General features: G+C 40.8%; 1 protein-coding gene across 3 annotated transcripts in view; it reads left to right on the plus strand.

The window, feature by feature from the left end:
* The window catches only part of TMEM241 (transmembrane protein 241), a 55,813-nt gene extending 44,435 nt beyond the window's left edge, over positions 1-11,378 (plus strand). For all 3 annotated transcript variants that reach the window (XM_063395434.1, XM_063395444.1, XM_063395429.1), the window contains 2 exons: positions 7,210-7,274; positions 10,656-11,378. In XM_063395434.1, coding sequence (XP_063251504.1) covers positions 7,210-7,274; positions 10,656-10,716 — 126 coding nt within the window. In that variant the 3' untranslated portion in view covers positions 10,717-11,378. The remainder of the gene's footprint in view (positions 1-7,209; positions 7,275-10,655) is intronic.
* Positions 11,379-18,017: the final 6,639 nt, after the last annotated feature.

Here is an 18,017-nt window from a genome sequence, read left to right on the forward strand (position 1 = left end):
TCAGGTCTTCACGCAGGATCATGGCATTGCTGCTTCTTTTGGGAAGAACCATTATTTTAAAGGTTCAAGGTTAAAGCTTCATTATCTTTCCTTGGAAAAAGTTGTGTGGCTGATTGAAACCCTTCCTTGTCAGTGGATTTATTAGTGGTGCTCCTTCAGGGGCTGCATTATCACCTGAAGCCCTTACATTAAGCAGCAAATTTCATCTTGCTTTTTAATTGGTAACAACAAACCCTCAGAACAAAGTTGAAGAGTCTCAGACTTTGTTTCATTGTATTGATTAATACAACTAAATGAATATCTAGGGAGAGAAGACTTTGAAAGAGAGTTGGTCAGAGGAATTTTGCCTGAATTTGCTCTATCTTTTTCATCCAGAGATTGACCTTGGTATTGTAAAAAGTCTTTGAGCTTCTAATGATTTCACTGAAAGTTTTGTCATTGCAATAGGCAATATAATTGAACGCTTCCAGGGAAGTTTTTATTTCTGTGGTAGATCATCCCCAAAGCTGACCTAAAATTAAATAGCAAATGTAACTTGGATTTTGGTCTGTTTCTGCATGCAGGATTCATTCAGATGCTTAATTCTGCTCACGATGGAAAATATTTCCTGTGCAAAAATCTGCAGCTGTTAAATGTGCTTTATTTTGTTTGATGACCATAGGAAAAAATAGAGGACCTTTTCTACACACTTTGTTTGTATTTGTTTATTCCCTGCCCTAATTGCCAGTTATCCAATCAGACTTGACATTTGTTCTAGTCCCATCCTATCTTTCTTGTGAGGGAGGATATGTACCATGTTTGTCATCTTTAGCAGGGATTTTTGCTGCCAACTGATGGCAAATTTCCAGTGACAGTGCCAGCCTTGCACAATCAGTGAGCTTACAGGTGGTCATTGGTGCCTCTCCCTGATCATTGCTGACTTTCTGCAGTTTGAAATCTCACAGTCAGCGCCTGCTCTATAAATATCTCTCAAGTCTGAGTTATTTCAAAAAAGACTTGTCAGTACATGCTGGACCATTTCAGTCAGGGTTTGCACAGTGGAGATCCCAGTCCCTCAGTGTTATTCCATGAGTTTGGCTGTCTTATTCACTGCCTTCATCTCTTCATCTGGTTCTGTAGCTGCTGGATGTCTGTGAATGAAAGTGTTCTTGCTAAGGTGCAGAGAACTTACCCATCTGGCTGTGCTGTCTTAAATTTGGATGAAGGAAAGCAGGGAATATCTAGATGGAAATGGTTTGTAGACCACCTGAGATAGAAAATGTATGTAAACAAAGATAAATGGTATTAAAAGCTTAGAAAATTAATGTGAATTAATGAATACAGATGATGGCATTAAAATATTAGTTGCTCTTTTTTTTTTTTCTATTCTGAAGACTTCTGGGGGTTTTTGACATATTTCCAATCCTGGCATAACATTTTGTGTGCACTTATTACATATGCTTACTCTGAAGTAAACAGATGTACAAAAGACATGTAACTCTGAAATCTGAGAAATTATTTCAGTGGCTCTCCCTCAAGAAAAAAAGTATGTGTTGTTATTGATGTTTGCCTACTGTAATTTTTGTCTTTTTGGTAGTACTGGATTATATTGATGTAGCTGTTTTCAGTGGCATTAACAATGATCCATTTCCCTGGTGATTTTTGATGATTATCTTAGCAGCTGTTTAAAACATGCAGAAGAGGGACAAAACAAATATTATGTCTATAAAAAGCTTGATATTACTTTAATTTCAACAGCATAATGAAAACAAAGGTTACGTACATCAGAATCTTTTTCCTTATGTTTTGAGAAGATGACTTGATGGTAAATAGAATTATTTATTTTGAAGAGTGACTGAACTTGATGAGCTGTTTCAAAACACTCTCTTTGGAAAAAGTACACATTTTTGTAAGGACAGAGGTTTTGGCAATTTGGGAAAATGAAGTTACAAGGATTGGCTCTATGTACACAAACTAAAGAAAACTTCTGTAAAGTATTCTGTGTTCACTTCACAGTGAGAACTATGACATTTAACTTCTTAGCAGTTTAAAAGTTTCAGAGAAAACATAGTTTTATATAGAATGTACAAGTAGAGTTGTAATATTAACAAATCATAGTCATGTCAGAACTAAATCCCCACCATATCTTTCCATTCCAGATACAAAGATTAAATCAGAATCTAAATTTTGAAAATGTCCTCATCTGTGTTCTTGGCTATATAAACAACATGTCCCTGAACAACTCAGAAATGCTAGTTATTCAAAATCTACAGTACAGCCAGCTTCTGCAGCCTGAAAACCTTTCTCTGAAGTGATTGTAAAGTCAGGGATGAAAGAGATCCATGACAGCTTGGTCAAGAATGACACTTTTATCTGGGCAGTGATGTCTGGTTTGAGCCAATCGAGATTGGACACTCCAGAGGCTGTGGTATAACCACAGCTGGTCAGTGGGGAAGGCAAGGCAGGAAAGAATGCAGAGTTCCACATTCCTCTGTCTCCTAGGACCCAAACTTGTGCATTGCCAAGGACCAAGAACCCTTAGGATGCCATCTCCTGTTTTCAAGCCACATGTCAGACTTACCAGAGTTTTCTGATTTTACATATTCAAGAAAAACCTCTAACAGGGAAGCTGGCTCAATAGTTATCTTGCCTCTTCTTAAGGTCTACAGCAAGAAATTCTCTGGTCTTTATTTTTTATTTTGTTATCTGTAAACTAAATTAATCTCTTATTCTAAAATAAATTCCATTTGCCCCCTATTCTCTTAAAACAACATTTATGAGACAAAGTTCACTTTCTCTTGGAAATTTTTTCTTGTCTGACCATAAAGTGATAGGCAGAAAGGAGGAAAACATTCATGTCATGAGTTGTGCAGTGGTCTGTCTGTCAAAGTTCCTTAGGAACCCTTTAAAGCTGGTGATAATTGTGCCTCCCTCCACTTGGGAGTCACTACAGCAGATTTAGAAAAGGCAAACGTATTGGAGCACAGTTTTTCCTATGCCTACTTTTATTTTCCTGTGCAAAGGTGAATTTATGTGCTGAATTTATCCCTGCTGCACAACAAGTTCTTCCACACACTGGGATATCTCTGCTTCACGGATCTTAGTCTGTTACCCAGCATTTCAATGATGCCATTGTTTTTCTAGCTGCCAGTAATTGAGCCTGGTAAGGGGCAAACTCTGGAGCTCTGGAATTGAACGAATCTCTTTGGATCCTGAAGCTGAGTGCTGTGTTGTCCTTGATAGGAGCATGTTAAATGTAAATGGCAACGATAGCAGTGTGTGGAATGTTTTATAGCACCTTAGCCTGACTCTGGTTCCCAGAATAATGGGGACACCTGAAGTTTTCACCTTTTATGTGCAGCCTCAATTTGGGAATCTCCTGTAACCAATAAGTTTGAAACCTCTAACTGGCTGAGTGGATCTCTGTTTTTTCTCCTGGTCCCTGTTCAGCCCTTGTACTGGAGTATTGATGTTTATGTGTTTTGTTACCTGACTGTTCAGGCCCAATGTCTTGTGTGGAGGAGATCAGCCCACCCTCCTCAGAGCTGATCCCACAGAAGTATCCATTACAAGGATACACTTCCTGCAATGCTGATACACATTGTAAAGAACTAGAACTGGTTTTGGTTGAAGTAGGAAGCACAATTTGAAATGTCAAGGTTTTTGATAATCTTAAAAATTACTTGTGAATAACTCAGTGATTTGAACTACAGAAATAGCTGGAATCAAGGCAAATACATGTTAATAAATTGTTCCTGTAAAATGGATTTTGTTTTCACAGCACAATGGAATGACACAATAAACTCAGAATGATTTATTTTAAGTAAAAATCCTGAGGGGAGGTTGTTTTGGTTTGGTTTTGTTTTGATTTGATTTTTCATGCATGGAAGAGTTTGAAATGATTTCTCAGGAAAAATTTCAGCTCACATGGAAATGTTTTGTTAAGTTGTGCTACGCTTGAATTTTTTTCCTAATCATGGAAAGCTGTGTCAGAATTGTGTAAGAAAATTTCAGGGTATTAATTTTTTTAAAGTAGCTTTTGTAATACTGACTGGTCACAGTTCCTTTAAAAGTAGGCAGAATCCATGGAGCTATTCCTGTTTCCAAAATAGTTGGTGCTCAACCATCCAGCCTGTATCATTTGATAGAATTAGTGACTGTATGTCAAAATCTTGGGGAGCTTTGTTCAAAATAGGTATATTATAGCTAATTAAAATTTTCCTTTCCACCTATTAAAGATTCAGCATCAAAATATATTTGGAAATCATTAACTTTAGTTTGCCCTTTAAGTTGCTTTCTTTTGTCTTGAAAGATCATTCCTTTTACTAAAGCATCCGAATGCCTAGGAGGACAACTGTGACCTTTAAAGTGAAGAAAGAGAGATTACTGTACTTAGCTTGTTGTGAATTTATTTTATTTTTTGGTTTTGTTTTTTTTTTTAAAGGCCGTTCAGAACATCAGTGTAGGTGGGAGTTTTTTTCAAACTAAATGTGCACTTAAAACACTTCAGATACTACTGAAATGTACTTAAAGGAAAATTACCTTCTCTACTGTATCCCTAGGATTTAGAGTCTTCCCCTGGAACAATTTACACTGTTAGCTTCTCTGAAAACTTGTTTTTCATTTTTAAACAGATTCTTCTTTTAGATAAACCATCAAAGGTAGACATTTTAGCAACATGTTTTCCTTTTGGTTTGTTTGTGATTTGTTTTTTCTTTCCTTACACACACTTACTTCATGCGCTCTTCCAACCCACATTTTGTTTGTCTTTGGCACTGAGAGACTCTTACATAATTTCTCAAAAATACAACAGTGTTCAGCTATAATAGTCCAAAAGGCTCCAGCCTGCATTTTTGCAGAGGTTTGGGATGATCACAGTAGAATGGTGTATTGTTTCCGATAGAGCCTGTTTTCGGAGGTTTCTTGAATGCCTGTTTCTCTGCTCTTGGCCTCTTCTCAAGTTTCTAATAAACAGGACTCACCAAGGGAGTGGGTGACACAACTTTAACTTGTGCCACTTCTCAAATGCAGCACTTCAGTTTCTTTGAGGAATTGAGCTTAAAGAAAAGAGTGCTCTGTACGTACCACAACTGCCATCCTTTGTTAGTTTCTGTTTACATGGTCAGTAATTGGTATTGTATATTTTTATGTAATCAGTTAGCATTAACCTAAAATAAGCTCAGTACAGTTAATTCCACAAGCATTCACACCAAAGTAAATGAGAAGTGGTTCCTTGTAGGTCAGTGCATCTGCTGCACTGTTTGTAAGGGGAGAACCCAGCCCATTAGGACAAGATGCAGATGTATTTTGAGCACTGTTTTTGAACTAATGGATATTCAGCCTTGCAGCTGGTTTTAGGTAAAGTGCATGAAAGATTCAGCCCCTGAATAGTTAACTTCCACTGTTTGGAGTAGGTGTCAGCTCTCTCTGGCTGCAAATAACTATGAGACTGGCACAGCTGCAATATGATCTTGAGTTTTGAAGCATAGCTCTGTGTGACTTGTCCTTGTCCTCTGTCAGTCTCTTTTGGGTACATATGTTAAGTTGTATGCTTGCCTACATGTGCAGATACAAGGCTATAGGAGTAGATACATATCTTTGGTTTTCCCTAGGTGTAGGAGCTCACTTTTTCTGTTGGCTTAGAGCTCCACAGCATTGCCTGCGTTGTACACTGCTGTGGCTGGCAGTGTGAAAACACTGAAGTCAGATAAGTCTGTATCAGGAGGTGTGTCTGTGGTTGTATTGGTACCAGCAATTTGGTTGCTGAGCAGGGTGAAGTGGGTCTGCAGTCATGTGTTATCCTGCCTGGATTCAGTCTGTCTCCTGCCTCATTTCCTCTGACAGGGACCTGGGTTATAGGTGCATGGAGAGCAGTCATGGTGGGAGTCATGGTAATGTCTAGGAAGAAAAAAGCCACCTGCACACCTGAACCTCCCTAAAGTAGGAAACGTCCCCAAAGAGGCCAGAGGAGGTGCTCCTAGTGTAGTCCCCACTGAACAGCTTTGCTCCCGTGCCATTGCATGGTCTCACTGCTGCATTTAGGTTGCTGTCCCCTCTCCACCTAACTGATAGAGTGGGGCTGGAGAGAGGACAGACAACCTCCTTTCTTCACCAGCCACTCCTGCATGTGATCCTAGACTCATCACACTCCAGGCAGATTCAGAGCCTGCCTTTTAAAATATTGTAACAAATATAGCAGGTATTGACTAACACACTCTTAGTCCAAGTCTGGTGTACAGAATCTACTCTGAAATGGCATTTGCTTCCCTACTGCACATGAAGAAATGCTTTAACAAGTAATAGATTACATAATGAAGTTTCTGCTGTCTCCCCTGGGAGTCATCTAGGCAAACAATGATTAGGAAATCTTAGCTGATAATTGTTTAAATGTTTTGTTTCTTAATTTCATCTTTTTCCGTGGGCAATTTTGTATTAACCTAAATAGTTCCTTTCATTCCTCAGTGCTTGTGTTTCCCGAGTTTTTGTAAACCACTACCAAGTCTTCCTTTCCCACAGGCATTGCTTATCCTAACTGTTGACTGAAAATCAATCCCCCCATCTAATGACTGTGTCACTGTTCTTTGAACTCTTTCCATTTTACATTATCCATCTGGCCGCAGAACATCCAAAACTGCACGCGGGCTGCAGATGTGGTAGCTCCGTAGCTGCTGAGGCAGGGATCTGTTACAGACCATTGTATGTCAGGATTTAGCTGTTTCTGGGATCAGCACTCGGAAAATATAAAGTCATTTGTCTCTAGTTGCTCCCAGGACACCTGGGGGTAACGAGAGATTTGTAACATAAACTTACTGAAGTTGTGTTGGATTTTTTTAATCCTATACCCTGTTAATTTTTGTTTGGTTTTTATACACCTATGAACACATTTCAAACTTTCGTCTTCCTCAGAAATAAAAGACTTTCCAAACCTGGGATCTGACTGCTTTCTCCAGTCTGCTGTCGACAAGTAAAAGCCAGCAGGCTTCTAGGCCAGGCCAGCTGGGATATGTGACAAGGGATCCCTGCTCTGGTTCCTGCCCTGCTTCTGCTGTGTCCTGGGTTCTGTCGTTGTCAAAATCGAGCTGGGATGTGTGACTATCATACCACCTTCTCCAACTAAAAGAAGAAGATATGACTGCACACATGGAAATTAAATTTCACCAAAAGAATTTTAGTTTTCATTTGTGATATCACAAGTTCACAAAGTGATTTTCCTTCTTTTCAATTTAACAGGTTATCACTGCTAGCTTATCACCGTTCTTCTTTGTCATGTCTGCCAATGTACTAACAATTTCTTGGTAAGTGCCTACATGGGCTTTTTGCTTAACAGTAAAGATGAATTTTCACACAGTGCTTCATGTGGAAATATTTTTAAATGTCAGGTTCTATTGCTGTCAGTATTATTTTGCATGTAAGGAGAACCAGGTGTGCAGTGATGGATGCAGTACAGTAATAGAAGAGTGTTTCTTCTGCCTCTGTGGGAGAACATGGACATTTTGGACATTAAGCCTCACCACAATTCACTCAGCACATTTTACAGTGAGGCAAATAGATCCAACAGGCAAATAAATGACCTATTCAAAGTCATGCTGCAATTTAGTGGCAGAACTGGAAGTAAAACACAGGAGTCAAGGTTTGCTGACAGCATCTTTTTAACCAAGAGGGTGCATTCAAGTTTCCCTAACACATTGTGCGCTGTGAATGTATAAAATTAAACCAGAGAAAAATAATGGTAATAAACTTTTTCCAAAGCCGTATCTGGATTTTATAAAGTGTGGCCACAGAATACAAATTGCCTAACCTGAATTTTTTAGGTAGTAATATAAAGAGTGCCAACTCCTTTGCTCAAAGGCAGTGGTTTTGGTCTATGTATGCACACAGTGAAAGGGAATCACAGAGCATGGCTGATGTTCCTAAATGCTTCTGCCATGCAAATAACATCTCAATGTGGGGTTAGACATGTGCCTCTGAGGACAGACTTGTTAATGGAAATAAAAATCTACTTATTTTTGAAAATCTTTAGGCTTCCTTTCTTCCACTTGATTCATGATTCATTCAATTTGATTGCCATCCTAAAGATTCAGCTCTGCACTGAATGGAATTAACATATCCTTTCTTCAGGTGTGATAAGAGCCTTATAGAAAAGAGAATCTCCAGTTCAGACTGGCCTCATTTACTTATGTGTGAATATGCATTCCTATCTGTATTTTAGGCACATATAGTCTCAAATGCTAAAGCAAGTTGTGTGTTTTTTTAGCTCTAGGAAATACATGCAGCCTGTGCAGTCAGAGGCTTAACTGGTATCGATGCACTGACAACACTCCTAGTCTAGGCCATTAACTTGCTGCTCTTCACCGTATTTTACATGTGTTTGGGCAGGCCTGTCATGTGTGTTACAGAGGCAGGCTTTCATTATACATCTGTATTTACTGACATGTGCACTAAGAATTAATATGTACCATTATTAATGTGTACCTTTCTTAATGTGAGCACACAGACGCATATGCCACCTGCCCACCATGGACTGAAACTTCTATTCATGATGAGAATATCTGTATGTTTAATAGAAAATTTGCTTTAGCCCTTGGGCCACTGTTGCACTTCAAATGTAATAATTTAAAATGAAAACAATTTCCTTTATTTTTTTTTTTTAATTCTGTTAGTGCTTGTGCATTGGCAGTGCCTTGGCTTATCAACAAGGTCTGGAAATAATTTCTTGGATGATAGCAGCTGCAAAGCACTCATGAGAACATTAATCACTGAGGATTTTAGTGTTGCTCCAGTGTAGTCATGGACAATATCATATGTTAATTTTTGAATGGTGGGTAAATGCAGTTAGCTGTCACCCCACTATAAACAGAAGCTGGAGGATTTGCCAGATGGTAAATTGAAGGTAAAATCAAGGGTTGGCATTTAGCCATGGTTTTTGCTCTGCTTCATCTTGAACAGATATAACAATGGTGTCCCTTTGCCTAGTAATTTGGACTGCATGGGCATGTGGATGCCCAAGATTTCAAATCCTTCAGAAAGGGATTCTTCTTCTCTGATGTAAGATATGTGATATTAAAGAGTAGTTCAGGTGCAGACATCTTTTTACAGAACCAGCCTGGGCAGTTTTCTGTCTTTTGTACATATTTGCCAGTCTGATTTTTAGAATGGTGTGTCAGAGATAGGTTTATTTTTGAAAATCACTGTTAAAAATTTAGAAAACAACACATCTATAGAAACAGGAAAAATTTTCTAAGGCTCTGTTGATTTTAGGTCTTCCATATGTAGTATTTTGGGATTTTTTTCCTTTAGGATGATGAATATATTATCTAACTTTAGCTTCCAAAGGAATTCATTCATAGGGTGTATTTATAACTGGAGGTGAAATAAGACATGGGGGTTAACCCTCTCCAGAAAAAAAACCCACTCAGAAGTTGTTATCAATTGCAGGTGACCAGACTCGGTGGTTTAGACCCTTTTTGAGTAGCTTGCAGCCCTTGCAGCCTTTTGCTCCTTGTTGGTAATTCCACACCAAAACTATTCTGTGGACTGTGACAGACTGTCTGCACCTCCTTTCCAGGGCTGTTTACTGTGGAATTTAAGATGTTGTGCTGTTGTTATACAATATTTTTTCCTCTCAGGAACAAGGGCAATTATGTGGCTTTTGAAACAGCTCACCAAAGCTAAGATTTAAGTGAATGTAATGCTATTAGACTAAAGAGCCTTCAGCTTTACATACTTTTTTTTTCCAAGGGGAAAAAATGAGTACTCAGAGACATGAACTTAACAGAAGTTTGTTTTGTTTATAAAGTTCAGTAAGGAGATTTTCTGTTTCATAAGCTAATTAAGCCATGGGGCTAAGATGAAAGGTCAGTACACTTAGCTTTGCACTGTTATAAAAGGGGAGAAGAGTCGGCATCTCACCATATTCCTGTCAGCTGTGAGAGATAACAGAGGAGCCTTGGAGATTATTAACTATTGCATGCATTGAGTGGTTGATAGCATGCTGCAGTGAAGGTTTCTGTAGAGCCACTCATCCTGACTGGGAGCCCTGCTCCTAGGCTGACTCTTGGGGAGCAGCCTTAGTGCCCCAGCTGTGCTGTGAGCAGCACAGGAGAGAAGTGCTTGGGCCCATGTGCCTTTTTGGCTGGGGCAGCTCCTTTCACCTCACCGAGAGAGGCAAGCACAGGAATTTCTACTGGCCTCACTATGCCAACAGGATCACCCCGGAGCAAAAAGATTTTCCCAGATTTCACCTTGTCAGCAAAAGCTAGGCTTTACATCTCCTCCTGATGTTGTCAAGTTGCAAGTTTTCAGGACAGAACACAAACAGAAAGTGCAGGAGGGAATCATTAGGCTAATAAGTTTCAAACTCTCTTGCCTTCCTTTCCTGTTCTTGCTAGTGTAGGGTTGTGCAGCTATTCTTGTAACTAGGGGCAGCCTTCTCCATTTAGATTCCTTTCTGTGCGTTTTCACTGAATACCACCAGCCCTAAAACACAGGAAAGGTAGTTTCTGATGAGATTGTTTAAATAAGATATTTTGGGTTGCGGCATTTTCTTAGCAAGACACATGAAAAAATCACCTGGGTTACTGTCTCTAGGTTGGAATGTGTTTAGATAAAATAACACCTTTTTGTATCAAGTAGAAGGACTTGCATGATGCTAAATTTGTGATATACTTTGTTTGCAGCCTTGTGATCGGTGGAGTTGGAGAAGCATTGCTTGTTTACACTGAGAGGACAGGCACATAAAGAGGAACCAGATCTCACCAGCTGGAAAAGCCTGCAAGCTGCTGACTTGCAGCCTAGAGACCCTATCATGAAAAAAAAAAAGCGGCTGCAGGAATGAAGAAGTGCAACTGAATGTGAGGAAAGGGATCAATTTTTTATTTTTTTTTTTAATTAGGAAAAGAACTTATGCTATTAATAGTGCTGGTAAGGGAGCAGCATAGCTGGCAAAGATGGTAAGGAGCCTTTGCCTCAAAGCACAAGACAAACTATATCAGATTGACGTGGTAAAGGAAAAACTGCACTGTCTCATGCTGATGGCTCTGTGTGAGCACCACTCAGTAGCAGCTTCCTGCACAGGGAACTAAACTCAGGAAAAGCAGCATTCCCCACTGGATGCACCCAGTGGTTTGTTTTTTTTTTTTTGTTTGAAGCAGACAGCAGGTCATACCAAACAATGTCAGAGCCCAGATCCTGCCATAAATTCAGGATCTGGAAGGATGAATTTTGCCTCCAACTGTTCTGTAAACAGCAAGCTGCCACACACAGGTCTCTAGTCATCATGTTCTTTGAACTGGCACAGGGACTGAGGCCAAGGGGCTTGTGGAGATAATCCCCTTCTGGAACTGTGGCAGTTTGACAGCTTTGCAGAAAGGGAAAATCAGCAATAAATTTCTATATCTGTAGTGATTGCTCTTTGTGAATTTTTTTCTCTTCCATTCGCTGAGATTTCTCTTGAACTCTGCCAGTTTTTGTCAGCTGGAGGGGGTGGAGGGACATGAACTGTTCCCTGCAGTGGTTTGTCTCTTAAATTATTGCAAGAGGAAACAAAGAACATGAACCTTGAATGAATGTCATAAAGAGTGTAAGGAAATTAATCTCAAGAGTTCTTAAAATAATTTCACTTCTGGTTGCTTAATGACTGTTAGAAATTAGTCTTGGTATATTAAAGCCTGCAATCTATGTGAAAGTAATATTAAACTATGAGTTTATACTGTGGGAAAGGTCTACATGGTAAAAGGAGCTTGATAACAAAGCTTCAATGAGGAGAGGGACTTGTCTCACATGATATTTGATATGTAAAGTGTAGTCTCTAGACCTAAGTTGATCAAGTTTCCTTCATAGTCAATGGAAAGTTTGCCCTCACAGAGATGATTCTTCTTGGATAGATAGCTGTGTTAGGAAGTGCATATCTCTCTGTAGGTAGAAACTGGGTGACTAGTTAGACAAGACACAGGGTTTCTACAAGGCTACAGTTACCAGAGGCATATCTGCTTCAATCTAACAATTTCCACCAGATGGGCTTGAAATTATGGATACATTTTCATTTCAAATAAAACACCATAGGATAACTGAAGGTAAATTTTACAAATGATTGCAGACAATTTCTGTGACTGAGGAGTTTTAGATAAAGATTAGTTGGTTTTCAAAAAAAAATTTTTAAAAAAAGCTGTAGTTTGAAAGAGAACTACTCTGGCCTACAATTGCACCTAAGCTTATCTCACTGGGTTTATCACAAAAGGTCTCTTTATATCTTTATATGGGCATGTTGTCTGTGGTTGTTGGGTCCCACTCTGATTTGAGTTTGGAGTGAGCTTTTTTTTTTTTTTTTTTTTTTTTTTTTTTTTTTTTTTTACCAGGTGGTAAAACTCAGGTTTGGGAAGAAAGGGCAAAGAGAGGGACAAACATGAAAAAAGAAAAAAGAAGTGCCTAAACTTGAGCACTAGTCCTGAAACCAGCATGAGCCACATAGGGAGCAGGAGCTGGGCCCATACTCACACCCAGAGAGCCATACCACAGCCAGCCATGGATCCTTATGGCATTCCAGTCTGTAAATTCAGACACTGCTCTCACTGATGGCTGCAGCGTTCTGGCTTTCCTCAGAGAACTCTCTCTGCCAGCCAGTTGTGGCAATACAGTAGGATCCTTGCTGTGCCACCTTTCTGCTGACTTAGAAGTGAATAGTGACCCCAGAAGACCTCATGGAAGAGTCCCTGCGTGACTGCCGAGGTTTTGCAATAGTAGCTGGAACCTTTGCTGTGGGAAAAGCTCATTGTGTACCTCTCTTCTTGCATAACTCTCAAGGATAGGCTGTGGTCTGTTTTGTTTTTCTTCCTCTGTCTTGCCTGTGCTGTTCATAGCTGTACCAAAGCAGAACACCCATTTGCTTTCTTGTTGGTGGTCCCACTGGAAAGGCAGAGCCCAAACCAGCAGCCGGCATTGCTGTTGCACTTTCATCAGAGGGCATCTTGGTGTGCCTGCAGGAAGCTTCTTTGGCTGCAGCAGGCATTTATGTTCTCTGGGCTCTGGGGGAATTCAGTCCCTGCATATAGTGCATTAGTATCCCCCTACGTAGTAAGGCAGCTCCTTTTTATTTCACTTATGTGTGTTAAACAACTGAACTGTTTAACCTTTGCTTGCATTTTTTGTGCCTTAGTGCAATGTGCTTGCATTTCTGAGATTCTGCTTGAGGCAAGTAAAAAGTGCAGGTTTAAACTGATTGCTACATAAGCAAATCAAGGAACCACAATAACAGTGGAGTTGGGCTCCTGTGTCAAACATGACTGGTTCAGTACCCTCTGAACCAACCCCACCTGCTTCAGGTGAGGGTGATCTCTGCAGAACAGCATGAGGCTCATCAGTCTTGCTGAAAACTCAGAGTAGGGTGGAAATAGAACTCAGTGGCCTTCAAAATCCATCTTTGTGTATTTGGAGTTGTTCTGAGGTGCTAAAGGCATCGTTTGGCTCCCTTGTTGCTCAGGCTGTGGCAGAGGGAGCAGCAGAGCCAGGCTCCAGTGTGGCATCTCTCTGAGGGGTTCCTGTGAGCCAGGGGCTGTTCAGTGCTGCTCACAGTGAGCTGTCAAAGGGTCAGCCCTGCAGCAAGGCAAGAGCTGGGGGGGAGAAGGCCCTTGGGGAACATGTGGCTGTTGAATCAAGAGGTGCCTTTCTCAACATCTGTGTGCTGGGCTGGGAATGCCAGACAGGAATTGGTGACCTGCAGCAGTTTCAAAGCCCTGAGATGACACCTCAGCTGCCAGTGCAGAGCAGGTCATACAAACCTAAAGCTCAGCTGTGGGAGGGCACCAAGAAGACCCTGGCTCCCCACCACTGCCCTTGGGAAGGTGTATGTTTCCACCAGTGGCACCCAAGGGAGCAGAGACACAGAGCTTGTTGGGCTCCCTGGTCCTCACAGCCCTGGGTGAGCGGGCAGTGGCAGCAGAGGAGAATGTGGCCAGAGCAGGCTCTACTGGCTGCTTGCAGAGGTTGGGGACTGGAGGGGGTTGGGTAGAGCAAACCTGATGATCTCCTGAGAAAGCAGTGCTCTGGTCTTTCATTCAGCTCTGCCACAGAAGGAGGGATGCTGCATAATAAAGAACACACTTCAGGGTTGTTAAAGTGATCTTCAAAGCAGGAAACCTCAGAAATTCAAGCTTAAAATGGCTCTTGCAAAACTAGTGAAGAGTCATGTTAAGTAATTTAGAGCAGGAATACGCAAGGGTGGACCATTTATATCTAATTGACCTTTTTTCCAGTCAGACAAAAATACAAAGTGTAGAACACACAGCTCTGAGGAAAGAGGAGATCCTTTAGGTTGCAGAGAAGCAATGACACCTGTTAATGCCTGAATGGAAAGTGGTGGGTCTGTAGCTCAGCTGATACAAAACACTCCAGTTTTATCAGTATCCATTATTTAAGGAATTTACTGTTCTTGTGTTGTCAACACATGAAACTAGAGAGAAAAACTGGAGTGTGCTGGTTTTTCTGAGAGGCAGCAGGTGCTGGAGGCTGTCTCCTCATGCCCTTTTCACATCTACTGGTTTTGACCAAACCACTGACAGAGGTGGTCCTGAATCATGTCATACCTTTTTGATCCTACCTTGCTTACACTTGCCAAATGTCTTTTTTATTTTCTTACAAAGGAATTGGGGCAAGGCTTGTATTATCCACTGCAGTGGCATGACTCATGCATGTGGCTGGTCTTCAACATAAAGAGCATCCACTTAAAGCCAAGTGGCATCAAAAGAAGGCTCAAAGAGTAAAGCTGCTGGATATGGACTACAAGTGGATTATAGAAATGCAGGCTACAGGGATTCTGTTTTGAAACAATCTTCTGGATCTGGTGGCTGTAACATAGCTTCCAGCAGAAAATGTTATTAAATGAATTAAATGAACCTGATGCTTAACACTGAAGTGAATCTGTTGTTGCTTATTGCTAATTGCTTATTGTGTTGGCAGAGAATATATGCCAGTCTTTCAACAGCAGCTGAAAATCTGCACAGCAAGTGATCTTAGCAAAAAGCAATAGGAAAACCTTTAAAATTTTTTTTAAAAGAAGCTCTGGACCTGTTAAAATATTTGGCAAGGGATAGAGTTCTGATTTGCCATTACTCTTTGTAACACCTATGTCTGAGTTGGTGGATGAAAAAAAAAAATATATATATATGCACACACATATATATGTCCTTGTTTCCTACCCTCAAACAAGAAGATCTAAAGAACTCAAGAAATGTGATGTCAACATAGCACATGCTTTGAAAAGGATGCTTTATTAAGTATGGTTGAAAAGTGACTTGCTGGGAGCTGTACTGAGTGCTGAGGAAAGGTTTCCTCCAGCTCCTGCAAGCTAAAGGAGATGGTGGGTTAAAGAAAACTCCATGGCAAATTTGCCTTGCCCAGAGCTGAATGAACAGCTTTTAAACAGATCATCTGCTACTGTGAACCAGGCGACAGGCTCAGTGTGAAACTTTAATCCTGTTCCAGAGGATAGACACAGGGACAGCCTCATTTGGTTTGAAAAGAAGGTGTGGGTGAGGGGAAGGAGATTGGGGGCAGGACTGAAAAAATTTGAAGCTGAAATACTTTTGTACAGGGAGATAAAATAGGATGAGATTTGCTTCTGAAAATGTGTTTCTTATTCATAGATTTGGGGTGGTGGGGGCTGGGACTTTTCTTTGTGGGCTTGTTATTTTGCTTTTTTTTTTTTAATTAGGGTGTATTACAAATACATGTCTGTTTAGTCCCAAAAAGGAATTGGAGGAGTCAGTGGAGGTTGTGTAACTATTTTCATATTATTTGCCTGGTTTGAGAAGCTTAACCCTTTTTTTTAACTGAAGTGCCATTCTGTAAGCCTTGATTTCTTCTAGAAAATGGACTGTTTTTTATAATAATGCTGGTAAAAAAGTTATGCTCTCTTCTTGAACACCAAAATGGGGAGTCTACCTCCTCTTTAGTATCTGTGATGGGAAGGAGTCACACACTACTCTTCTACCTTTTAATAATTGTCTTGGCTTCCAGAGTATCTGGGAGTAGCCAGCCGGCACGAAAAATTCTTGGTTTGATGGTATACAAAACCCCATTGAAAGCCACACTGGGACCATGATCAGTAAATTTTGTCTTTTCTTCTGTCATTAAGATTTCAAAACATGTAGCCCAGAACTTGTTCAGCTGTGAACCTGCTGCCCCTGTAGAGAAGGCTGTATACAGAAGAATATCATGAAATGGGTGTGACTCTCTCTCTGTGCCCCCGCCTGGCAATGGGTGAAATCCCATAACTGCACTCACAGATATGACTGGGGGACACCCTGTGACTGCTCCAGCTTTTCTCCTTCCTGTTCGCCATCAGCAGCCCTGCACCTTTCATGACTCCTGACAAACATCGCTTAGAGAGAAAGGAAAACTTGCACATTCATAGATGAGGCTGGTGAAGGAGTGGTTGCTCTACTCTAAGATTCATATTAGTTCAAGTACTTGAGGGCCAGTACAGCTTGGGAATCAAAGACCAGGTCTATTTTCCTGTAGGAGTTTGATCCCTGTTTACACTTAAACTTCAGATTTCTCTGCCACTGCTGATGGGCAAAGCTGGTGTACCAACAAGTTTGTTTATGCTGGAGTTGCAGGCAACTAGTGCCTTGTGATACCGTAAGAACAGCATCTGCCTGGAGCAAGCTGGCTGAATAAAACAAACAGCACAACCCTTTTGAAACTGATAAGGAGAAGGATTGATGTTGTTTGGAGGAAATAGTTATTCACATTGAAACTGGGTCATTAGGCAATGAAGATGGAAAGGAAAAGTGGAGAGCCATGCATAAGCACAGAAGAAGTATCACTGACACCCTCCAACAAGAGGGTTGGAGTTTCTGCTAAAAGGACTGTGTTTCAGGCATGAAGTTGTTGTTAAGCAGAAATGTTTTGGAGATTTGCAGATGTCCGCTGTGAGGACTGTGTGGCTGTAATTAGCAAAGGCAGATTGCAAAGGCAGAAAGCATTCATGGACTGGGGTGGGAAATGCCTCGAGGCAAATATTTCTCAGACCTTCCTTTGAAAGCTGTGGAGACCCTCTAGCCCTGGCTAGAGACAGGAACCAAAAGGGATTTTTGCTGTTTCTCTGTCACACATCTTCTGGGACACCAAGGGATGAGCTTCCCTTCAAACATGGAAAACATCTCTTAAGGAGTCACTTCTCCCTTACTGATCACCTAGAAATTGGTCTGTTCTTTGCCTTCTCAGGAAGAGGTCTCTATGCCAGTTACCACCACAAGTTCACAGGTTAGCAAATTAAGTTCCTTCAGGTTTGGGCAGACAGAAGAAATTTTAATTGAGACCCTTCATGCCCATAAGTCTGCAACTCTGTGTGCAGTCCAATACCAGGAAAAAGATTATCAGCATGTTGCCAAGGATACTCAGCATGATCAGCCCTTACAGTGAGTTTCTCCATTTAAGCTGAACAACAGAAGTGACAACTCTATTTCAGTGTCAGTGGAGATCAAGCTGGAGGTGCTGCTATGATGTGACTCTGCAGGCATTGAGTGCCAGCACTGAACAACCCGCCCTACTTGTGCAGGAAGCTTCAGCAGCTAGTAGAGAACATCCCCATAGCTGTAGTGTAAGAGACACAATAAATTTTAGCAGGCAGAAGCAAACAGCATCCAAGTTCTTCTCTTCTCCATTCTGCTGCCGACTGTCCCACTGCCAAAGCCTGAGATCTGCAAATCACTCCCATAATGGCCACTCAGAAAACATAGCTGAACTTCCTTTCAAACGTTATGTTCCTTTGGGTGAAGTTCATTGTTTTCCCTCATTTGATGTCTCCAGTTATGGTCAAAGAATTAGGATGTAGGATAGACACAGAAGCTAAACATTTCAGCAAGGCAGCTTTTATTTCTTTATTATAGTTGTCTGTTCACACTGTCTTCAGCATGGGTGCTCCTTGGTCTTATTATTGATGATGAATAAGAACAGACTGTGCAGAGACTAACACAGATGGTTGTAGCCTCAAGACTTGATGAGCTGTTACCAAAGAAAATAAATCTCTACTTTGAAGGAGA

This window comes from Prinia subflava, chromosome 1, assembly GCF_021018805.1.
Source record: "Prinia subflava isolate CZ2003 ecotype Zambia chromosome 1, Cam_Psub_1.2, whole genome shotgun sequence".
Classification (NCBI taxonomy): Eukaryota; Metazoa; Chordata; class Aves; order Passeriformes; family Cisticolidae; genus Prinia; species Prinia subflava.